General features: G+C 38.8%; 4 protein-coding genes and 1 long non-coding RNA gene across 14 annotated transcripts in view; 2 read left to right on the top strand and 3 right to left on the bottom strand.

Moving 5' to 3' along the window:
• Positions 1–7132, top strand: part of LOC139778270 (uncharacterized) — a 58895-nt gene extending 51763 nt beyond the window's left edge. For 8 of the 9 annotated variants that reach the window (XM_071716148.1, XM_071716143.1, XM_071716142.1 and 5 more), the window contains 6 exons: positions 101–608; positions 828–2361; positions 3608–4378; positions 4658–4824; positions 4908–5107; positions 5496–7132. In XM_071716148.1, coding sequence (XP_071572249.1) covers positions 101–608; positions 828–2361; positions 3608–4378; positions 4658–4824; positions 4908–5107; positions 5496–5534 — 3219 coding nt within the window. In that variant the 3' untranslated portion in view covers positions 5535–7132. The remainder of the gene's footprint in view (positions 1–100; positions 609–827; positions 2362–3607; positions 4379–4657; positions 4825–4907; positions 5108–5495) is intronic. The other variant, XM_071716141.1, reaches the window with a different exon arrangement.
• On the bottom strand, positions 7095–10217 carry LOC139778275 (uncharacterized). The gene is made up of 5 exons (XM_071716154.1): positions 9960–10217; positions 9446–9617; positions 8892–9357; positions 8478–8704; positions 7095–8323 (listed from the first exon to the last, which is right to left on the bottom strand). Exons 1-5 carry the CDS (start codon positions 10066–10068, stop codon positions 8245–8247), a joined length of 1053 nt encoding a protein of 350 aa, XP_071572255.1. The 5' UTR covers positions 10069–10217; the 3' UTR covers positions 7095–8244.
• A 301-nt stretch (positions 10218–10518) lies between these two features.
• On the top strand, positions 10519–12981 carry LOC139778274 (SAC3 domain-containing protein 1). 2 transcript variants are annotated; one of them, XM_071716152.1, is made up of 7 exons: positions 10519–10713; positions 10977–11168; positions 11358–11519; positions 11589–11843; positions 11963–12103; positions 12213–12402; positions 12484–12981. In XM_071716152.1, the coding sequence occupies exons 1-7, from the start codon at positions 10649–10651 to the stop codon at positions 12571–12573; spliced, it is 1095 nt and encodes a 364-aa protein (XP_071572253.1). In that variant the 5' UTR covers positions 10519–10648; the 3' UTR covers positions 12574–12981. The 2 variants fall into 2 exon arrangements, with proteins under 2 accessions (XP_071572253.1, XP_071572254.1); XM_071716153.1 differs by lacking the exon at positions 10519–10713 and having other exon boundaries at positions 10986–11190.
• Positions 10781–11437, bottom strand: LOC139778277 (uncharacterized). Its single transcript, XR_011719531.1, has 2 exons — positions 11343–11437; positions 10781–11201 (listed from the first exon to the last, which is right to left on the bottom strand). It is a non-coding gene; the product is annotated as an uncharacterized lncRNA (long non-coding RNA).
• Positions 12982–13359: 378 nt separating the features above from the next.
• On the bottom strand, positions 13360–14925 carry Med4 (mediator complex subunit 4). The gene is made up of 3 exons (XM_071716155.1): positions 14589–14925; positions 13816–14339; positions 13360–13733 (listed from the first exon to the last, which is right to left on the bottom strand). The coding sequence occupies exons 1-3, from the start codon at positions 14654–14656 to the stop codon at positions 13564–13566; spliced, it is 762 nt and encodes a 253-aa protein (XP_071572256.1). The 5' UTR covers positions 14657–14925; the 3' UTR covers positions 13360–13563.
• Positions 14926–14948: the final 23 nt, after the last annotated feature.

Raw genomic sequence — 14948 nt, forward strand, 5'->3', positions numbered from 1 at the left:
TGCATTTTTAATGCACACATTTCGAGCGTGTACTATAAGATATAAGGAAAAATCACAACGAAGAAAAATACGAATCTGTATTTCCCCAATTTGTACGCAGTATCGCAATAAAATGAACGAACAGCAAAACCAAGTGGTGTCCCAACAACGGCAGGCCTTGGCGCAACGGCAGGCTGAGATGGCGTCGATAGACGCGCGAATAGCTCAACTCCAGAGTCGTCTCCAGCGCAAGAGAGCGTTGAATCAACGATTGACGCATCAGGTGGGTCCTAACGGCGGCGGCGGCGTTAACAACACAGGATTCCCGGACACGAAGCTCGACGGTTTCAACAACGGCGGTAAGCTGAGACCGGCCGGCAACATCGCCGCGATCGAGCCGTATTCGCACATACCGAACGACAACGATTTCAATCTGAACAAAAACGACCCCAAGTACCAGACACTGCCATACAACACCAAGTTCACGATGAACTTCAAGGCTATAGAAGACGACGTGAACAAAAATAAAATACAACACTCGGCGAGCGCCTCCCAGTTGGGACAGCGGCCGACCTTTCAGCAATACGGGCACCAAATCGTTCACAGCCAGTCGCAATCGCACATTCAGGGTGAGTGCTCTTATTCGCAATTAAAAATTTAAAATATTACGTATCCATATAATTATTTATAACTTTTAAAATTATTTGAGATACTAGGCCTTTTTTATTGAAAAGATAATTTTGCAGTAAATGTCCACAAATTAATGACAAATACTAAAAAATTGTTATTTCATCAATAAAATAAACGTGATTTTAAACGTGGATCTAATTGGCGTATAAAATATTTAGGGCAATCTCAATTACTAGGAAGCAATCAACAGCAACAGCAGCACAATCAAAATCTCGGCAATCAACCTACGACGATTCAATCGAGTTGCAACTACAATAACAATAACAACAACAATAATAACAGCAACAATCTCATCTGTAACACTGCGCACAGCTTCAGCCCGGACAATCTTCGTCTTCACCAAAGCCATCAGCACCAACAGCAATCGCAGACGCAGCAACAACAGCATCAGAATGGCAATCTCCAACAGAAGCAACACAACGTGACCGGCATTGGCGGCACATCGACGACGTCGAATCTCATCGGTGTTACCGTTCCGTCGATCGTGCAAACGACGCAGAATCAGCATCGAAATCTGCAGCAGACCGTAGGTGGTCATCAGAAACCGGTGTCGAGCGTGGCGCCAAGTTTTTCAGTCAAGTCGCAGATCTATCAGACCTCCTCAACCAAGATCCATCCGGTTATGCCGCAGACATTGAGCCTGCTGGGTCGCGGACATAACAACGCGGCGCAAAACTACATCGGCAATAATCAACAATTAGCGGCGGCAAGTACGCAGTTGCAATCCAACGTTGGGAATCAGGAAGCGAATTACAGGCATGGTTACCCCGCCCAACAGCAGCAATATCCAAATCAGATGACGAGCGTTCATGCATCATCTCCGGCGGCCGTCTATCAGATTCAGAGTTCGTCGAATCTCGTCGGTCTTCATGGCACCGCCACCACCGCGACGACCTTCGGCAATTCATCTCAGAAGTATAACCAATCGTCGCAGGTGTTGAGTTCTAACGATCTCGCGCAAAGCCAGGATCAAATATTGAACAATCAGAAAGCCAAATTCGAACCAAGTAAGAGTCAGGATAAGTTTGAACATACATTACTGCCCAGCAATAAACATGAGCAGCAACAGATTAGGTATGATCAGAATACGGGCAAGTACGAAATTCAACAACAAAGCAGCAAGCACGATCCAATCGGAGGTCAGGCGAAACATGACCAGCACCTACACAATGTTAAATACGAGCCTGGTTGTCAGAATTCGCAACAGTATACCAAACACGAGCAACAGCAGCAGCAGCAACAGCACGAAGGAAGATTGTCGAACAAGTACGATCACAATCCAACATTCAAGCACGATCCTTCGAGTGCTGCCAGTCAGTATAAACCGGAGTATAAGTCTGAGTCGAACAAGTACGAGAGCAGCGGCCAGAGCAAATTCGAGATGGTGTCGGCCAAATATGAACCAAATTCCGCGACGAAACATGCGGGCGATCATGTGGCCGCCAAGTTCGAAATCCCCGCGAAAACACCGGACAGGCCGTTCGAATTCGACAGGCCGGTGTCGAAGAGCAGCGACAGCGAGAGAAAGAATTTCAACGAGTCGCGAATAGAAGACAAGACAAAACCCGCATTGCCGCCGAAACCGACCAAACCGAATCCGCCACCAAGATTGACTCATCACGAGAAAATTGACGTGCCGTCGTCCGAAGGGATCAACGAGTGCAAGATGACTAATGCAAATCTTAATTCAAGGTTCGTATACGATTTTTAAATAAAAGTCTTGATGTGTAGAAACAATTAGATATGAAATCATATAGTAAACTTTAAGAATTATGATCTTGCGTGTTTGTTTGCAATAACTTTTTCCTTATCAGTCATTGATGTTGCAAATGTTTTCACTGTAAAGGAGTTAAAAAATTTTTTTTTTTTATTTCCCGAATTTAAATCGATCATTTGATCTAGAAACCTTATACACAAATTAAGCAATTTTAAATATATTAAAAAGAATTTTGTATCATTAAAAAATCCTTGTACAATGTAATTTATTCCCAAATATATTTTATTCGAATATTTTCAATATTTTAAAATCTGTATGATCATTTAATGTGATACAAAGGTTCTCTGTTCGTAATTGTAATTTAGATCCGTTTAAGCACTTCACACTCTCTTTCACCCTTCGTAGAGTTACGAAATCATCAAACAATTCATCGGGCAATTCGCGCGGACTCGGACTACGGAATGACAAAACGATTACCGGGTTAATTATAAATGTTAATTAGTTCGCGATCGATTTGGCCAGTGAATCGAAGCCTGTCTCGAATAATAGACACCGAAATAGAACCGCGGCTCCGTGTGCCGCGGAGACGACGTGAGAGCCCGCGCTCCTCTTAGTGTACGCGAGTTCTCCGATCAGTACACGCCAGTGATACACACGATTAACGTGCTTACGTTTGCCAGGCGACGATTTCGTGCACGATTAGTCGCGAATCGATGTTCAATTACACGGCTGTTAGTAACACCTGTCCGTTGAACGGTTGATGTTGACGCGACGAGCGACAGCCGGATCAGACACAATTGTGTAATTTAATTGCAGTTTTTATTTGTGCCCTTTGTGATTTGTATGCAGCCGAGCGACGATTCGACACGATTATTTAGGATTCATAAAATATTGGATAGGATTTCGGCGTTGCAAATTATATTCGGTTTCCCTTTCGTCGCAGTGGGTAGAGAATTGTAAGTTTTCAGCCAGGGCGATTTTTCTCGACAATTATTGCGTACAATTTTGTATTATCTTCTTTTGTCGGATTTTTTATGACAATACTAAACACACAATATTTAAATTAATTCTTTAACAATTATATATTTAATCTAAACTAGAAATAAAAGTATTTAATTATTTATGATTATCGCTCTCAGTTCGCCCATGTAATAATAACACAATGATATAATATAATTATTAATTTTCTAATTTCTAAATTCGATTTTGTAAATCTCGTAGGTCGGATAAGGACGAGGATATTCCGCCGATTCCTACATCGGAACCGCCTGAATCTCCCACGGAGATCCAGCTGGCCAATCATCAGATTATCAAGGCTCGGCCGTTGACGCTGAAGAAAGTACCGATATCGGAGCAACCGAAGCTGAGATACGCCAAATCCAATGTTCACGTGTCGATAAATCGGCGAATTGAGATGCCCCCGGCCTTCCTGTTTCCGGAGACAGAAATCCCAGCGGATCTCATGCAGACTGAACAACAGCAGCAGCAACATCAACAGCAAGTCATCGACACTACGGACAATTGCAAAAACATTATCAGCGACGATATCGGCGACGGCGAGAGGCTGGAGGAAGCGGACATCATTGACGCTCTGAATGTCATCAATATAGAAGACAAGCCGACGAAGATGAAGACTGACTCGGAATTGACCGGGGGAATCGGGGGCGAAACGGAGGTAGACGGAGGCAAGATATCAGAGGTAATGAGGAGGAAGAAGGGAAATCTCAAGTCGTCGAGTACGGGGGGCGGAGGTGGCAAGGTCAATCTGTCCAGGCGGGTGTCGTTCGACCCACTGGCGCTGCTACTCGACGCTAGTCTCGAGGGAGAACTCGAGCTCGTAAAGAAAACCGCGAAAGAGGTCGCCAATCCGAGCTCCGCCAACGACGAAGGCATTACCGCCTTACACAATGCTATATGCGCCGGTCACCTTGAGATCGTCAAATTTCTCGTAGAATTCGGCTGCGATGTCAATGCCCAGGACAGCGACGGATGGTAAATTAACGCATAGATTGCTTTCTGTATAAAAGAGAATTTGCTAAACGAAGATTGATAAAAGAATCGTATTCTTCAATTGATTTTAAACTTTACTTGATCGAATTTTTATTTAAAGGTTGATACAGAAAGAATTCATTATTAAAATAAGAAAAGAGATTAGAATTTGGAAATATAAAATCCTTGTATTGCAACATGTATCATTCTAAACCAATTATTAGTTTATTCGAAATAACTCAAACCTACTATAAGCATCTAAATTTAATATCTGTTATGAAGGACGCCGTTACACTGCGCCGCCAGTTGCAACAATCTGTCCATGGTGAGATTCTTGGTCGAACACGGTGCCTGCATTTTCGCGACCACCCTTTCGGATCATGAGACCGCCGCGGAAAAGTGCGAAGAGGACGAGGAAGGATTCGACGGATGTTCGGAGTACTTGTACAGTCAGTATCATCGGAGCGAAACTTAAGCTTGGTCATAATAACAAAGGATGCATTTGTGAAAATCTGTTCTTTCTGACACACAGGTGTCCAAGAAAAATTGGGGATAATGAATAACGGTCAAGTATACGCGGTTTTCGATTATGAGGCGCAACACGCTGACGAACTCTCGCTGAAGAACGGCGACTCCGTAGTCGTACTTCGGAAGGGGGATGATAATGAACGAGAATGGTGGTGGAGCAAACTCGGACATAAAGAAGGCTATGTACCTCGAAATTTATTGGGGGTAAGCATAATCGATTAAATGAAGTCAATATTTTTCCGAGTTTAGCGAAATATTGTAAAAGTGCATTTTGTGATAAATTATATCAAAAATTTTTGAAAAGTACTTTACATGAATATTAAAAAATAAATTGCTAAATGCAAAAATATATTTTAGATATAAAAAATAAGTGCAAATTTTATGAAGGAAAAATAAATTCCATCTTTAAATTTAATTAGTAAAACATAAACAATACTTTTATAAGTACAAAGATAATTTTCGGGTATAAAATATACAAAATATATTAGGAAGTTTATTATAATACAAAATGCTGTATAGTGTTTTGCAGTTTAAATATTTTTACTAATTTTGACAATGCGAGGCATTCTCAATGTTGCATTTTATGTTTTAGTTATATCCCAGAGTGCAGCCAGCGAAAGCGGTTGATTAAAAATGCTCGCAGAATATCCGATGATTACCACAGTATTCGATTTGCAGCTTTATCTCGTTAATTGTTATAACACGATACATAGGCACATTAGTAGCGTTATTTAATAGTATTGCCATCCGAGCGAATACGGATATCGCGAAGCGGGAATCTACCCAATTTTTTAACAGTGTAGTAATCTTTTAATTACAGCGTATGTCAGTTTTTCTTATAGCTTATAAAATGAGATTGCGTCATCGTGGATTTTAAATCGGCTACGATTTGCCGTAAATTCGCGAGCTGAACGATTATGCAGACACACGTCACCCGTAATTATTGACGATACATAAAACATGGCAATGCATTTCTTTAATGACTCTTTCTCTTCTCACGTTTTACATAGGACAAACGTTTTAATAACGGATTGCACAATTGGCCGGATGTCTATCGGATTTTACGGCATTCGTCACAATTTGTAGCTGCATATACACATTCTCAACTCAACTTTCTGTTCGAAAGTTTAGTTAAGAATTGAGAGATGTCTCATGTCTCTTATTCACTCGTAAACCATCAAATTGTTTTCATAGCGACATGTTTTTAACGTGCATTATTCGGATATTGTGTGATTTATTTTGAAAAATTAATTTTATTTGATTGTTTTCTGGGATTGGCAAAAGTGCGCGCTTAGCTTTAATCCTTGTGAAATTTCGAGATAATTTTTGTTAACAAGGGCTTCCTGCCCCGTAGTAAGTTAAGTTTTAGATACGCAAAAAAATTATGGAATATTACTCGTTGTTTAATGTAAAGTATATTTTACTTTCGTTTTTGTACCTGTACAAAATTTCAATTTAAGACTTAGTTTTTAAGATATCGAATGTCCGAATTTGATAAGTTGTTGGAAAAAAGTAATCGCGCGCGATACTTTTCTTAAGAACGATTGTTTCGAAATTTCACAAATGCTGTATGTCCCATTTTTTTTTACTGATTTTGAATCATTCTGTGATTTTACGCACGAGCATTGGTTTTACGAGTTTTATCGCTTTAATTTGCTTCACCTAAATGTTCAAGTTTAGATGAGGTCAGATTATGTTGTTACATTTATTTGCGCAGGATATTTTGATTTATATTGTCGCGGATTTCGCTTTCGATCTCCGACTTTTTTTTTTAAAGCTGTTCCTAAACGACGCGTAACGTAATCTTGCCGATATGCACGATGAACGATACGAGATAGCGTTTCAAACGACGATGTGCAATCATATGGAAAAACGTAAATAGGGTACTAAAGAAATATCGAGGACACGTCTCGATTACGCCCAACCGTACTGTTTCGATAATGCCTGAAATGTCATATAATACTTGGATGGGCATGTACAAGACGTCGATCGTAATGATCGTCTCTCGATTGAATAGACCGCTATCAGGAATTTTCTAAGCACCATCGCTATTGTGCCCTTGTAATAGATATGTACAGGTGTATCATATACGCGAATGCGAGCCGCTTAGAGGATTTCTGACTGCTTGTCAAGCGACATATGTGCCTTTCAAAAGTAATAATGGATATATTATATAAGAAAATACGATATATTATGACGAATAAATTGTTTTTAATAAAAAAAATACAATTTTCGCGTTAGTCCATTCCCTATCAGGCGGTTTATAATAAATGCGTTAAAATTACGCTATAAATACATAGTAACGCTAATTACAACTACATTCGTCGTGTAAAAAAATACTCTCGCAATATATAAAAATATTCGGCGATACAATGCTTTCGGATACCTTAAATATATTAAGTTATAATAAATAGAGAAAGACTGCTGTACAATACAATGTAAAATAGTGCTCGGTTACTTAACATAGAAACATGCCTTTGATTCTATATAGTATGTACAACCAGATTATACATCTTTGTTTCAGTGAATTTGTTTTATGTGAAAGAAATAATTTATATAAAAAAGCTAAAATACATGCTAAAATGCATATACGAACAATTCTACAACAAAATTATGATATCATTTATGCAAATGTTATCCCGACAAAATGTAATTTCAAGTTATTCTTATTTACATTCCAACAAATCTTATCAATTAACAAAATTATTTCCTTAAAGATTTCTATTGAGCATCAACCAATTCTTGAATAGCAATCTTTACCCGCTTCCTTCTTTATTATATACCCTCAATAAAACACTTTTCCACTAGAAAATTTAATTTGTACTTGTTTTCTGTACTTTAAAACTGTAACAATTATCGAAAAATTAAAAAATCTCTTTTATTCATGGTTTAATATAAATTATCGGTAGTTTAAAATAGAAATGGTTTAAAGAGAATATATCAAGACATGTTTTGTATCAGCCAGCGTCAAAAAGTAAATAATATATATTAATAAAATTTCATATATATTATCCACGCGTCTGTATACGTAAGCGCAGTCGTTGACTGGATAAATATATAAATATAAAACATACATATGTTACGTCAATATATGCATATACAGGATAATTCAAGATATTTAGTGTTATTTAAAAACAAAAAAGAATCCTTGTTTTAAATTTTTTAAAAATCATCTGCAACAACTCCATTGTTAATTCACTGGTTATTTCTATCACTGGTTAATTATATCTTATGTATCACCCTGCATACGAATACATGTCAATAAGTTTGATTATCACGCACCTACGTAGAAAATATTTAAATAAAATTGTCACGCACACGATATTTTGTAGAAAGGAGGCTTAAGTCTCATGCTTTCCTTCCTTTGCTATCTGTAGACAGATTTGAAAATCTTCGCATTCTGCAGCTATAGTTTTGAGACTGAAAATAATTAATTAATAGTTAATGCTTACAAATTACCAATTTTCTAAATTCTGCGTAAGTCTGATATAAGGCTCCTTCGTCTTGTCTGCAATTTTGTTGTAAGAAAGAATAGAGAACAAGAGAAAAGTCGAGAGCTCTGTATTTCACGTACCTTTCAATGTAAATTTCCAGAGCCGACGTTTCAAAATTTCCTCTTCTTAAAGCTTCAGTACAAAACTGCGACAGACTCTTAAAGCATTGTCGTGTAGAGTTATGAGAACCCTGATTCTCCCACTCTGGTAATTCTCTGGTGATTCTCCATGCTTCTAATGCGTAGCGCATCAGTGAAATCCAGTGCTGAGATTCTTGTAGTATTCTTCCTTGATCGACCAAAGTTTTCTGAAGAAACAGATCACAAATTAGAAGGAAAAAAAAAGCTATCATTAATAACTTGGAAATAAGAAGAGAAATAAAGCACAACTACAATCTAACAATTAATTATTCTTACAACTAAAGAGAAAGAATGAGAAAAAAATCTGATACAAATACGTCTATGAAATTTGAGACATCTTGATATTGTACAAACCTGAAACGTATCCAGATGTATGTACGTTCGACTGTACGTGGAATCATTCGTTAAATTGGGGACAAACATGAAACTGGTATAAATATTTTGTCGCAGGACAACTAATTTTTCTAACAACGGCTGAATATCTGCAACTGGCATCTTTTTGGAAAGGACATCACGAAGCTTCTCGTTCTCGCGCAACGCACCGTTGTCCTGCGCGTACACCAACTCCATAATCAATTTCACGAGTTGCTCGTGACTGAGACCACGCAAACTCTTCACCAAATTATCGTTGGACTGCTCTCTCGGCACATTTGTGGTGTTCAATGACACTCGAAAGGGTAACGATGTTTTCTTATTCTCCAGCGTGGTAAAACTGGATTGGCGAGTATCGTTAAGGGAGAGCCTCTTCCTAGCAGCATCCCTCGATACTGCTTTTGACGTTGACGGACTTTTAACTGGCGTGCGGTCTCTGGAACTCAGACTGCCGACCAAAAAAAGATTGTCAATCTTCCTTAAAGGTATATCGTTTCTTTTATAAACGCACGTACGAATTAGCGAATGGAACATACCTAAGCAGGCTGCGACGCTTGTAGGTATCGAGATCAGGGGACCATACTATAGACCTGCGTCGACCTCTCTTCTGAATGACAAGCTCATCGGGACTCTGGGGCGAACTCCAGTCATCGGGCAGCCTGTTCAGCCAATTCTGCAGCGTGCTCACATCCATGTTACGATACGTTGCTGAAATATATTTCACAAATTGTCAAAACAACACATATCGCGCTGAATATATACAAATGTAAATTACAAGTCAAACAAACGAGATAGGAGCATGCGTGTTCACGTGTCCAATAAGTTAGTTCTAGATTTAAAAAAAAAGAGAGAAAAAGATCAATTCCAAGAAAGTCGATAGTTGGGGTTCGCGGGAACCCAATGTTCGAGGTTAGGTGGATTCTTGAAGCATCACATTCGCGTGAGTTGAATATACGACAAAAACACGTCACACACGGGGAAACGGGAGACCGTCGTGCGAAATCAAGATGAAAGGGCACGGCGCGACGAGGTTTGGAGCGCGAAACGCACCTGGTGTAGAATTGGCGGGAATCACCAACGGGCTCTCGAGACGCGACTGTCTCGCGCGCGGGGAAGGATCCGGCGTCTCTCGCAGCTGCCTCGCCATCGCGGCGTTCATCGAGGTATCCCCCAGTATCCTTCAACGTCGTCGCGGGGATATTCGGAGAGTTTCAGTCACGGTACCGCGACGAAATCGTCTGTCGATGATAGTCGTCCGCAAGCTGTCAACCGGTGTTATTGTCGTTCACCATGTTACACAACAACCTTGCGCGTGCGTCGTAATCCGGCCGTGTAAAGGGAATAAAGGCCTGTCCAGACGGACCGTGATGGGAAAATCTCGAAATCTCGACCGATCACGAATCTTGCAACGTTGCGTGACGTAATCGAGTTGCCGATTGGCCGAATTCTGTGTGTGTACGTGTATTTCTAAGCTGCGTTCGAAAACGTCACCGGGGTGCACACGAGTATACTCCCTTCTCTTTCTATCTCAGCGAGTTAGAAGGAGAAGGGAGTATACCCGTGTACACCCGGGTGACGTTTCCGAACGCAGCCCTACACACATGCCGAAACCGGCTGAACTGGTCTTAAGTAAATCGTTTGTTTGTTGTTTATAACGCGGCCTGATTCCCACGTGAATAGTATAAGTAATATGCCTCTTTAAAATAAACCTGTAGCGATAAACGCGTTAAGGAGGCGCAATGACGACCGTCGAGGTAATAGCGGGAAGATGCCTTTCCATGTGTCCGGAAAAAGAGCGACGGATGTAAGTTTCCCGCGATGCAGAAAGTTTATAAACGAAAACTTCGAAACGTGTGGATCTTGACATCGAGTTTCTCGCGATAACGATGTTGATTTATTTTTCTGCTTTTTTTTTACATTTAAAAACAAGACAAGATAGTTGTTGGTGTTAGCACCAACTGTAAAAAGAAATTATCACCTGATCTTGCATTTTTATGTGTAATGTGTAATGATATGCGACCGACGATAAGAATTTGACTTCTCAAATCTGGAACTTTTTTCATTCAGGAGAGAGAGGGAAGGCTTGTTGCACAAATATGAAATTGACGAGGGTACGAAACACATGAGAAGACCCAAAGCTGATCCGGGAAGAACCGTAAAATGCTTCAGTCGCTCTGCCGCTGGACAAGTCATGACCGATCCGAATTCGTTGCGCCCGCCGCATGTATTATTATCCACTGTCCGATACTTGTTCACCAAGTAATTCCGCTCATCTCTTTAAGTATGATTCATCTGTAAGAGTACACAAATTACTGCTAATTATTAGCACTATCAGAAAATGCTTGCTTCATACCAATGTCAGAAAGTGCTTGTTTCATACCTACGTAATAAAACATTGCTTATAATCCATGGCAAGACTTGTGTAATACTTACCGTATATTGTTTCAGGATAATCACGCGAACGGATTTAGATTGGGCGTCGATATACGACTTCGTATTCGACCGATTGAGATCAATACGGCAGGATGCTGTAATACAAAGAATCGATATCACCACAAGTATTCTTCTTCTGGAACCAATTGTCCGATTTCACGTATACGCTGCACAGAGGTACAAGTTAATTAAATTTATACTCTTTAAAAAATTGGAAAATTATTGTTAAACGGGTTCTTTTTCTAGGCTGTGTGAAAGAGACATTTCGGAATTCGACGCGAAGATAAATAGCAAACATTTGTTAGAATGCATCAAGCAGCTGCTTGTATTGTACGATCAACGAAGTCGTGAAGATGCAACAGATAGTACAGAAGTATACAAAATTCTCGAAAAACTGACATTAAACGATAGCCGGTCAGAGATGGAAGCTATATATATTCTTCTCCATATTGGAGATCGCGAGGCTTTAGAAAGGGCTCTTACGCTTTCGTCAGATTTAAAGTAGGTTGTCAAAGAAATTTTAAAAGGATTTTTTAAATGTAAATTATATAAGCATTCATGTGCATTACGAATCTTTAGTATAATTAAATCTTTACATATTTATTTCTTACGTTGTGCAGAAAATCATCGGCAATTCGATTAGCCACAAGGATATCGCTTGCTTGGTATTTAAGGAACTACGTTTGTGTTCGTCATCTGGTTAAGCAGTTACCTCCGATACTAGCTTGCGCATTTTTTTGTAATTTGCAAAGCTTTAAAAGGTATTCACTTATTTTTATTACACGTACGCAAAATATTCGATAATAATTATGAAAAGCTATGCTAAGTAATTTATTAAAATAACTAAGTAAGAAATGTATTATATTCCAGAAATGTTCTGCAAATTATGAGTTGCGGCTATAATAGCAAAGTGTTGACGTTCCCGGGACTGAAATTGCAAGAACTTTTATTCTACAAAGATATAAGTAAAATCCAGGCGGATTGCAAGTTATTTGGTTTGACGTTCACTAATGAAAATGTTTTATTTCAAAAATCACAGTTCAATGAACAAGTCTTGCTGGTTAGTACAAAAATTCAGATGTCAATTATTCTAGACTAAAGCGCGAATACTTTTATTTTATCGTTCGTTTTTATATTGTAGGCCAGTCCTGAGATGTATTACGCTTCTGCCACGTTACATAAATTTATGCCAAAAATTCTTTTCGAATGTACCTCTAACGATGAATGTTGAATTAATTTTTATTATAATATACTCCTCTATATGCAATTGTGGATCTATTGGATCTAACAATAAGCTAATGAAGTTTAAACTTCAAGAATATTAAAGACATGTATAATAGATATGTATCGACACATTTCTTTAAGTTGATGTGATGTTTCTGTTTCTTTTTTTTTTTCAATTACAACTTTGTTATTCGTTATTAAATAATTATATTAAGAGAAAATTTATTTGATTGCACATTTTATACATGTATCTATCTTGGAAAGATGGTTTTATAACATGTAAATAACTTTATATTAATAATAAGTGTTTGATATATGTACTGTGATCGATGCTATAAGATGATTAGTGAGACAATAGCAGTATCTCTAAGCCAAATGCGGGCAAAAATAAAAAAGGGTCGATATGACATATCTACTCCTGTCTTTTTCTGACGATTCTTTTGCTGCAACAGCAATCTCCTTTATCTGTGACATCAATATTCCTGATTTTATCGGTTGGATAAGACATTTTCAATATACATTGTGTAATTGTTAGCGTTGTACTTTTAGCGTATGGTAATCGCTGAGCGCGCTAATAAAAAAAAAATAACCGCGCATCTGTAGTATAATTGCGAAATTACTCTCTTCCAGACTGGAAGGATATGGAATTCGAGTCCCATTTCTACAGTCGGGTCGATTTTTGTGACAGATAATCAAAAAGCATTATCTATATTATAATATACATACACATATGTAAGTAAAACTTTAAAGATCTGGGAACATTAGCTTCCAGCTAAAAATGTAAATCCGTCACTATATCCGTATACTTTTATTATTTATGTTAATTGATATTACTGTAACATTATGCACTGATTATAATTGAAGTTTCTTTTCAATAGTCTTGTCACATTTCATGCAGATAGCTAGAGTTTTATAGAAATTTAATACCTTACGCATTTCTGACATGATGTAATGATATTTATACTTATTGTTATTTTTAATTATTATATATATTACTCTATTGAGAATCACTAGACGAGCTACTCGAGGAGTCCGTAGACATAACTTCGACGTCTTCTGTTTCTTGTTTATGTGTATTCACAGCCACACTACCCTGCCCACCAACCGACATATGAATCTCTCCCGATGGATGCCAGGCAAATTGGTTCGATTGCGAAACGGGTGGTTCTGAAACAATAGGAATTCCTTGAAAATCTGCTCATTCTTGTTAAGTCAAGTGTAGTATATATGTATATAAAAGATACTTTACCTCCAGCAGGATGTCCCGCCCTATGTAAATCAGGTATACCTGGATGAGACCCAAGCAACTGACCGTTTAAAGGTAGATCGCTCAATCGTCCCAGATACCCCAATCTCATTTCAATATCTGTGGGATATGGCCTTCTGGGATCTCCCTGCTGCCACGTTAAGGGCGCGCAAATTGCGTTGGTTGCGCTTATTCTGTGTGCATACTTAATAAGCTCCTCCGAAGGAACTGGTCTTTTATTGGCACGTGCGATAGATTGTAATTTCTGCTTCGCTTGATAAATCGCAGTAGCCAAGATCTGTTCCGCTTCCTTCAGTTGTCGCTGCAGCTGCTGAATATCCTGATCCTGCCTCTCTACCTCAGCTTTCAACGCCTCCATCTTCAGGTTGATCTTAGCTTGCTCGGCGGCCCGTTTCAGCGTCACCTTTAACTCGTTATCCTTAGCAACCAACAATTCGGTTAACTGAGCGTGCTCTGTGCTCGAGAGTTTTGAAGGCTTTTGAGCGATTGTGTTTTCTATCATCTCCCTGAAAAAGAAAGAAACAGGACGATATATTTAAACTACAAGAAAACATATATACAATACATAAGAGAAAACAACCTGTAAAGATTAGAATAATCTGTTAACTACAAATTTCTTTTAAAAGTGTATTCTTATATACTCCAGTTATGTAAAATATCCAATTCTTCTTTTAATTAAGGAATGATATTAATCTAGGAACATTAATTATAATGACATTAATTAACACCTATTATTTGTAGCAACTATAACTTACTTCGCTATTAACTCAATATCGTCCACTAGCGATAGCAGAACTTCTCTCGTACTTCTGCTTGATGCCATCGCGGTCAGTGACGGATCTTATTCGCTTAACAAGCAAACAGGCCGAACTGTGTGTGAATTCTTTCAATCAACAATTATTTAATTAACACAACAGCGTTCATGTCAATCGCGTACGCAATTTCCACACTTCTGCTTTAATCTGCTGGCATCCGATGCTCAATATGCTCATCGTACCGTACGGTACGTCCCGGAGACCCGGAGATGCATCGGAATCGGATGTCTCGGAGGTCGGACCGTCGGACTGGTCGGAGGTGTTTTGACGCGACTCTACAAGGCTCTTCAAAATGTCATG

Source organism: Temnothorax nylanderi, unplaced genomic scaffold (genome assembly GCF_030848795.1).
Source record: "Temnothorax nylanderi isolate EJ_2023f unplaced genomic scaffold, tnyl_v1.0 TNYL_tig0177_pilon, whole genome shotgun sequence".
Classification (NCBI taxonomy): Eukaryota; Metazoa; Arthropoda; class Insecta; order Hymenoptera; family Formicidae; genus Temnothorax; species Temnothorax nylanderi.